Below are 9,373 nucleotides of genomic sequence, written 5' to 3'. Positions count from 1 at the left end.
GCCCTCCCAGCTCTGACATCCTGTATTCTCAGGGCCCTCCCAGCCTTGACATTCTGTGTTCTAATGCCCCTCCCAGCTCTCACATTCTGGGTTCTAAGGCCTCTCCCAGCTCTGACACATTGTGTTCTCAGGGCCCTCCCAGCCTTGACATTCTGTGTTCTAAGGCCCCTCCCAGCTCTCACATTCTGTGTTCTAAGGGCCCTCCCAGCTCTGACATCCTGTGTTCTCAGGGCCCTCTTAGCCTTGACATTCTGTGTTCTAAGGGCCCTTCCACCTCTGACATTCTGTGTTCTAAGGGCCCTCCCAGCTCTGACATTCTCTGTTCTAAGGCCCCTCCCAGCTCTCACATTCTGGGTTCTAAGGCCCTCCCAGCTCTGACCCCCTGTGTTCTAAGGATTAGCCCTTGAGTTATGACAGACTGAGCTTCTTACCGTCAGAGCACCTGACCAGCACAGGGTAGGGCCTATGGGAGCTGCTCAGTCAATTAAAGTTGAGTAGTTATCTAGAGGGAGATCTGGGTCTATGGATGTGGGAACTGGTGTGGACTGGGAGGCTGGGGTCACACTCACTATCCACATAGAACACGCCCACTTTGTCTGAGTCGCTGATGGAAATGTAGAGAACCATCTCATAGCCTTTTGGGAGCTGACCGGGGCCGTTGGTCCTCAGGATCATCCGAGACATGTCCTTCAGGTCTGCAGGGAGGACAGGGGGGACAGAGGAGCAGTAAGATGAGGATGTTGTCAGGGTCCCTTGGCCTTGCCCCCTCCACCCTTCTTGTTCCAGTTACAAGCCAGAGATTGATGCCATATCTGCTCAGATCAGGATAACCAGGCACAGCTATCTGAAGCTGCCCCTCTGTTCCCTTTTGGCTCCCAAGAAAAAGGGGAAAAAAAGATGCCATCTTTTCCTCCTCCTAACCCCGGGGAGCCTGCTGCTCACCCCACCCAAAGGACCACTTAGAGCCATCTCTAATACCTTCTCTGGTGTAGATCTTGTTATCAGAGCAATCTTCCTTGGGCAACCAGGGGATCTCCCTGTCACAGTTCACCAGCAGGATGGCTCCATGGCCATCAGGGCCCCAGGTCCAGGATGCCTGCAGACAAAGGGAGCCAGGCCACCATGTGAGCAGCAAACCCTGTTTCTCTTGCCTCCTGAAAGGCCAGTACCAGTTGACTCACCCATACCTACAATGCATGTCTCCTGATGCCCATGAAGAGGGAGATTTCATAGGATTTAGAGTCAGAAGGACCTTACAATCATCTAGATCCATTCCTTAATTTGACAATGGAGGAAACTGAGGCACAGAGCAGGGAAGGTGACTGGTATTTGAGTCTAAGCTCTCTGATTTCCAGTGCAGTGCTCTTTCCATAATACAGGCTGCTTCTGAGGGGCCCAGAAAGAAGCTCCTGGTTGGCTGCAGTAAGTGGCCAGCTCCAGCTCTATTTTTACCACCCTAGGCACTGAGAGACTGTGTAGACTAAGCTAGAGACCAGAGGCATCCTAGAAGCAGTACAATGAGTGAATCAGGAGACTCGAGACCAAATCCTGGTTCTGACACTTTACCTCCCCTAGCTATTGTAAGGCTCATACATGGTAAAGACCTTCATAAACTGTCAACTATAATCAGCGGCTGTCATTACAGCATCACTGGAATTCTCTTAACTCAAGCACTTCATTCTAGGGGCAGCCAGGTGCTGCAGTGGATGGAACACTAGGCCTGGAGTCAGGAAGATCCGAGTTAAAATCTGGCTTGTGACCCTTACTAACTGTATGACCCTGGGCAAGTCACTGCATCCTGTTTGTCTCAGTTTCCTCATCTATAAAATGAGCTGGAGAGGGAAACAGAAAACAACTCCAGTATCTCTGCCAAGAAAACCCCAAATGGGGTCACAGAGAGTCAGATATAACTGAAACAACTAAATAAAAACAATGGCCTCTTTCTTTTTTCTTTTGCCAACAGCTTCTTTCTACAAGTGAGACTCTGAAGGATCACCGATGTTAAATGACTTGGCCAGTCTACACAGCCAGTTGGTGTCACAACTAAACTTGAATTCAGGTCTTCTGACTATCTAATATTCTTTCCACTATACCAAGTTTTTTCCCTTGTTATTTTTTTTGAAGGGGAAGGCAAGGCAATTGGGGGTTTTCCCTTACTATTGATAAATAATAATACTCTTTGGGGATTCCACTTGGAACATAGTGGAGAGAAGATGGGACTTGGAGTTCACAAGCTCCAAATTCAAACCCCCACCTAATAATCTATAGTCTAAACTAAACTAGCTGTTGGCAGTGATGCCTGAGGTTTTTATTCTTGGATCCTCTTTCAATAACAACTACAAAATGTGTCGTTAATTCTAAGAGTAATTTAGAATACTACTTATAAACATTCTTTTAGTTTTATTCATTAAGTGCTTGCAATAACTACAACCATCACTTTTGCCCCCAAAGCAGTAAAATAAAATTTACATTATATACCTGTAATTATAAAACAGAAAATTTTACTCTACTTGTAATTATGAAAACTCTAAATATAAAATTTTAATACTCTAATTATAAAATAATTACAAATATTTTATATCCCCTCTTAGAGAAGGGAATTTGGTTCTAGGAAAAGATAGGGAGCTGAACTAAAAGGGGATACTTCTTGTCTGGACACCACAGGTTCATAGATTTAGAATTGGATGGGACCTCAGAGGTCATCCAACACCTTTATTTTATTACTTTTTTAGTTAATTGTTTTTTAATTAAGAAAAAATCCACCATCTTTCCTCAGGTCCCACTCCTACCCTCACTCCCCCATCCCCACTGAAAAAAAAAGAAAAACACTACCCTTGTAACAAACATGAATAATTAAGAAAAATAAATTCCCATTTTGACTATGTCCAAAAAATGTCTCTATCTACACCATTTGTCTATCACCTCTCTGTCAATAGGTAGACAGCATGTTTTATTATGATTCCTTTGGAATCATGGCTGCTCATTGGACTTTCTTTCAAAGTTCTGGTTCTGTTTCCTTCACTCTGTATCAGTTCATAGAAATCTTCTTAGGCTTCTCTAAAACCATTCCCTTCATCATTTCTTCCAGTACAATAGTGTTCCAATCTTTTCATTTTATAGAAGAGAAAACTGGAGCTCAGAGTCCAAGGTAGTATAGGTAGGTGGGATTTTGAATCTAGGTTCTCTACAAGCCAGTGGAGCCTGTGGTACCTTGTCTAGAGGGGAGGGAGTATTAAGGTTGTGAGTCCTCAGCAATTCTGTAGTAAGGACCAGTCCCCTTGGGATTGGCCATGCCTAGTCTAGCACAGATATCCTCTCCTGCCTCTGAGAGGCAGGCCTGTCAGCTGGCTTTCTTTTATTGGGAGCAGAGAAGGCAGAGAAGCTGTCAGGGGGAGATCACGAGATGAGAAAGTTCATCAACCACTTGTCTATATGGATAAATGGAGTGTAGGAGAGGGGGCATGATATTTCCAAGGTCACATAGCCCATTTATGAAAGACTTGGACATAGGCCCCTGCCTCCCACTCCCCATTCAGCAATCCATCGTGCCTTACGGTTACATAGACAGGCTTTCTTTTAATGTGCTCTGGCTCCAGACCTAGACAATGAGGCTTTTTACAAGGCAGGTTTCTATTTTGGCTGACTGTGGGAAGCACGATTTATTGGGTGCTAAATTGGAAAGGGCAGCACTATCCCTGGGGGCTGTGTTTTCTTTCATTCCTAACAGTCTTGTGATCTCCTCAGTCCTTGGTGTATAGGTGGGGTAGGAAGATAGAGAGAGGTCTGGGAGAACACTGGACCTGGCATTCTGGAGATCTGGGGTCTAATTCTACTTCTACTACTGATTTACCTTGGGACCATTGCTTACATACTCTGGGTCTGGTTTCGGCCTCTGTAAAATGGGAGCTCACTGAAGACAGGGACTGTATTTTTCTTCTTCAATCTGGGAGCCTCCTGAGGTCAGGGACCATTTTTAGTCTATGCCTCCCATAGAGCCTATGTCTCTGACTCAGTCCCCTCAAACCCACCCTGGAGCACAGAGCTCTTCACTGGTGAAGACATTTCACATCTGTCCCGATCCAGACCCAGCATTCTGCTCTCTGGCCATCATCATGATAGGCCTCCCCATGCATAGGACCACCCTTCCCCTTCCTCCTTTAGAAGTAATGTCTAGAAATAAAAATGATGGCTGGCATTTATACAACACTTTAAGGTTTGCAAAATGTTGTATATTTACTCTTTTAGAATACACACTTCTTGAGGGCACAGATGGTTTCTTTTCTTTTCTTTTTTTTTTTTTTTGTATTTCTATCCTAGCACCAAGGACAGCTCCAGGAACAGTTAACATACTTAAAAAAATCATTCATTCATTCATGCATTCATTTCTCCCTATTCAGTTAGGGGGCTTCCTGAGGCCTTCCCTCCGTCCCAGACTGGGAACACAGTAAAGGCAAGAAGTCTATCTCCCCGTGAACACCTAGACCAAGACTCTGCTCAGTGGACTTAAGATTCAGAGAAGGAAAGAGGAAATAAGCATTTCTTAAGTGCCTACTATGTGCTAGGCACTGTGATAAGAACTTACAAATATCTCATTTGATCCCTATAATAGCCCTGAGAGGCAGGTGCTATTATTGTCCCCATTTTACAGATGAGGAAACTGAGGCAAACAGAGGGGAGATGACTTGCCCACAACTATGAACTCAGTCCACTCCTTGATTCGGACTGACCCACTCTTCACTAGACCCACTATTCTGGGGCACTAAGCTCCACTTGGGGTAGTGGCAAGTAGAGTGCTGACTTACCTTGTTAGGATTGTTCTTTTCCACTATTCCATCTCGGTCTGCATCCACATCCAGGGAGATCTCTGGGGAGAAGACACAGCCATTGGGTGTACTGCTCTGGCCTGTCATGGGCTGTCCCCGAACTGACAGACTGGGATGACCTGGAAGTGGGGAGGCCCTCACTTCTCCACTGGGACTGGGGGGGGCAGCTGTGTCTCACTCTCTTCCCCTCATATCCTCTATTTCCCATGCTAGCGCTAGGAGGGGCTTTGTTGGGGTCATCTACGTGAGCCTAGACCTGATCTGAGTATCAACTATGATCTAAAAGGGCTTTCCTCACAACAAACCTGGGATACAGAGAGTACAAACATTTTACTCCCATTTTATAAGTCCCAGTGACTAATAGTGGTTGGCACGTAGTAGGTGTTAAATAAATGCATGTTGAAGCAATATTGTTTGATGAAGAATTGTAAATGACTTAGTTATTCTCAGCAATACAATAGGTAAAGCATACTATCCACCTCCAGAGAAAGAACTGATATTGTTTGAATACAGACCGAAACATGCTATTTTCCTTCCTTCCTTCTCTCTCTCTTTCTTTCTGCCTCTCTTTCTTTCCTTCTTTCTTTCTATCTTTCTTTCTTTCTTTCTTTCTTTCTTTCTTTCTTCCTTTCACTCTCTCTCTTTCTTTATCTATCTTTTATTGAATTTTCTTGTACAAAATGACTAATATGGAAATGTTTTACTGATTGCACATGTGTAATCGATATTCAATTGCTTACCATCTCAGGGAGGGGGAAGGGAAGATGGAGGAATAGAATTTGAAATTCAAAACTTAAAAAACAAACCAAATATTTAAAAATTATCTTAACATGTAATTGGTGGAAAAATAAAATATATAATCACAACAAAATTAATATTATAAACACAATTAATTTTATAATTAACTCAACAATTAAATTATAATAATGAAATAATATTATAAACATAATAAATTATGTATTATGATTATTATATAATAGCTTACTATGATAAATAATTGAAATTAATTATAATATAATTAATAACATGTTTTAATAAAAATATAATATAACATTATATATATGCCTGTTGATTGACTGAATGGATTGTGCAGAGATGGGAGTCCATAGGAGTGGGAATGACCATTAAGGCACTAGAGAAAATTGCGTAATTAATATTATTGACTCCTCTGAGGTCACCTCACTAAGTCTCAGAATCCTCACATGAACTGGGGTCTGAGTCCTGTGCTCTCCTCACCAGATCTCACTGCCCCTCCACCAGAGTGAAAGCTGGCCCATTAGCTACTCCACTGCTGTCTTTCCAGCTGTTGCTGTGTTGATCCCTCCTCCTGCTAGCTGACATTCACATAGTGCCTGAAGGTTTGCAAAGCATTTAATGTACACTTTTTCACTGGGTAGGAAAAAGAACTGGGGACATTCAGCCTAGAGAAAAGTCAGGTCAGGGGTGGAGGAAGGACATGAGAGTGGTCTTTAAATATCTGAAGGGTTGTCGGATGAAAGGGGGGAATAACCCTGTGTTACTTGGTCTCAGCAAGCAGAAAGAGGGAGCAGCAGATAGAGAAGCTGATGAGACAAATGTTGGCTGGATAAGGAAAAACTCTAATATTTATAGCTTTCCAAAAATGAAATGAACCAAGGCAGGTGGTTGTTCAGTCATGTCTGACTCTTTGTGACCCCCATTTGGAGTTTTCCTGGCAAAGATACTGGAGTAGTTTGCCATTTCCTTCTCCAGCTCATTTTACAGATGAGGAAACTGAGGCAAAAAGGATTAAATGACTTGTCCAGGGTCACACAGCTAGTCAATGTCTGCAGTCACATTTGAACTCAGGACTCTAAGCCTGGTGCTCTATGCACTTGATGCCCCACCTTGGGAGGTAACAAGCTCTTTATATACAGAGGTTGTCAAACAGCTACCATTTACTAAGTACCTACTATGTGTCAGGTACTGTGCTCAGACTGGTGACTCTCTTACAACATCCCCAACATGTGGTTCCCCATTTTGGGTGTAAGCTGAACTAGATGCTTCCTGAGGTGATTTCCATCTCTGAGATTCTCTGCCCACTCCAGTGGTACCTTAGATAATGTAGAGGCCAATCTTGTTACCTAGACCTAGACCTAGAACTTAATCTATAACAGCAACAACTCACATTTCTGTAGCACTTTAAGGTCTACAAAACATTTTCCTCATAAAACCCCACTGAAGTCGGTAGCCCCAATTAACAGATGAAAAAACTAAGGCCCAGAGAGTTTGATGGAAATCTCTGCAGCTATGCAGATGCTGAGGAAGAGACTCCTGCTCAGGTATGAACTAGACTACATGTCCTCGGAGTTCCCTCCTGATTCTGATCTTCAATGATTCTTTTTTTTTTTTTAATTTTTTGCCTTTTGGAGGGCAATTGGGGTTAAGTGACTTGCCCAAGGTCACATGGCTATTTTTTGTGTTAAGTGTCTGAGGCCGGATCCGAACCGAGGTCCTCCTGACTCAAGGGCCAGTGATCTATTCACTGCGCCACCTAGCCACCCCATGGTCAACAATTCTTCAAAGGGACCATGGAGGAAAAGAAGCTGATTGTGGGCTCCTGACCAAGGAACCTCCCAGGAGATTTGCCCTTCAACTGGGCAGGACCTGGAGCCTTGGACGTATGGTGCAGATGGGAGCATTTCTGGTCAGTCCTGTTGGCAGAGGCTCCCATCTCTAGGGATGAGGGAAGAGGATCCTGGCAAGGATGGGAGTGAGGGGAATGGGCCAAGGAGGGCTCTCTCAAAGAGGCAGATTTCTTCCACAAATGGTTCAGAATTTCTATCTAGCCCACTGAATATCATGCCCTTCAGAGTGGTTTCTGTGAGGTCTTTGGGAAGAGCCTTCAGAGTCAAGTTTATCAGCCACAGAGGAGAGCTTCTTTTATTTGTGATATATTAGAAGGAGCATTGTATTAGGAGCCAGAAGGCAAGGTTTAAAATTCCAGCTCTGCCACTTGTAGGTGTGACCTTCGGCCTCAGCTTTCCCCATCTGGAAAATGGGTTTTGACTTCAAATGATGCTCCCCAGTCTGCTTGCTGGCCACCCCCATTGCCTGGAATGCCATCCCTCCTCACCTCTGCCTCTTAGACACCCTAGTTTTCCTCAAGACTTAGATCCAATGCCATCTTCTACAAGAAAACCTTTCTTCATCACCCTGTCCCCAGGAAGCTGCTAGTGCCTTCCTCATAAAATACTTCCTGTCAATTTTGTATCTAACCTCTAGATGTATAGGTTATTTCCTCCAGCTAGACTGTAAGCATCTTGAGGGAGGGAATTGTTTCACTTTTGTCTTTCCCTCCCTAGAACCTTAGCCTAGAGTCTGGCACAGAGTAGGTGCTTAATACATGCTTTTTGATAGGTTGACTGAAGTCATTTAGCTAAGGTCAAATAGGATATGGCCAGGCCAAGAATCAAACCCAGGCCTGGTGAGTCCCAAGTCAATGGTCTAGTCTCTATGCCCCACTGTGTGAGGGCACTGAGGGTCCTAGTTACTGCATTAAGAGAAACCTAGCATCCAGAGCTCTGATGATGCCTCCTGGACAGCTGTTTGCCAAGGCTATCATGTGAAAGGGGAATCAGGTTTATTTTGCTTGGCCCCAGAGAGGAGCACTGGGAATCACTGTGGCACGGGTGAGGAGGGAACTGCAGAAGGGGCAATCTAGTCTTAGCTTAAGGAAAAACTTCCTCACTGGTTATTAGATCTATCCAAGAGCAGAACAAGCCAGGCCAGGCACAGGGAGCTCCCTGTCCTGGAGACGTTCAAGGAAAGCTTCTATGGCCACAATCCATTGTGTTGTCAGGGAAATTCGAATTCAGGGAGGGAGGTTTGGGCAGCCACTCCCATCCCCTTCCCCATCCCTTCCAATGCTGAGGCTCTGTGTCTTCCTTAAAGGGACAAAGTCCAACTATGAAATAATGGAATGAGCACTGTATTTGAAGGCAGGAGATTTGAGTTGAAATCTTGGCTTTAGCACTGTGACCTTGGCCAAGTCATTTCCCTCCCCCCCTTCCTCATCTATAAAATGGGGATGATTATTAACAACCCCTACTCCCACCCCCAAGCCATGGAGCTGTTTGGAAGCAAATTGCCATAGAAATACAAGTTATTAGTATTATTATTATTGTGTTTGTTTTATATTGTTAACTTATAGTCATTTCAGCTTATGTACTCCCCTTCCCATTCCACATCAATCATCCCAGTTCACTCCTCCCCCCATTTTATAGATGGAGAAACTGAGACCCAGAGCCCTTAAGCAACTTGCCCAATGTCCCACAGCTAAGTGTCTGAAGCAGGATTTAATTCTATCCACTATTCTAGCAGCCTCTAATAGTATTTTTGTGATTTCTTTGACCTTCCTCATCAGAGACTAACTATAAAGTGTTGAGGAGGTGGCACACCAGTCCTACCTCTCTGGAAGGCCCTCCCCCCCATTTTTTGCTTCTATGCCGTGTGTGTGTGTGTGTGTGTGTGTGTATGTGTGTATGAGAGAGAGAGAGAGAGAGAGAGAGAGAGAGAGAGAGAGAGAGAGA

General features: G+C 44.2%; 1 protein-coding gene across 1 annotated transcript in view; it reads right to left on the bottom strand.

Annotated features, from left to right (window-relative positions):
- LOC138153841 (protein-arginine deiminase type-2) overlaps nt 1–9,373 on the bottom strand; it is a 62,108-nt gene that overhangs the window by 32,828 nt on the left and 19,907 nt on the right. Inside the window, exons 4-6 of the mRNA XM_069078256.1 lie at nt 4,803–4,864; nt 979–1,096; nt 570–695 (exon numbers count right to left, since the gene is read on the bottom strand). Coding sequence (XP_068934357.1) covers nt 570–695; nt 979–1,096; nt 4,803–4,864 — 306 coding nt within the window. The remainder of the gene's footprint in view (nt 1–569; nt 696–978; nt 1,097–4,802; nt 4,865–9,373) is intronic.

Source organism: Petaurus breviceps, unplaced genomic scaffold (genome assembly GCF_028583685.1).
Source record: "Petaurus breviceps papuanus isolate PSGF00001 unplaced genomic scaffold, PetGlider_PUasm1.0 91041, whole genome shotgun sequence".
In the NCBI taxonomy this organism is placed as follows: domain Eukaryota; kingdom Metazoa; phylum Chordata; class Mammalia; order Diprotodontia; family Petauridae; genus Petaurus; species Petaurus breviceps.
Note: the sequence above shows the minus strand (reverse complement) of the source record. Positions and strands in the feature narration are given on the sequence as shown.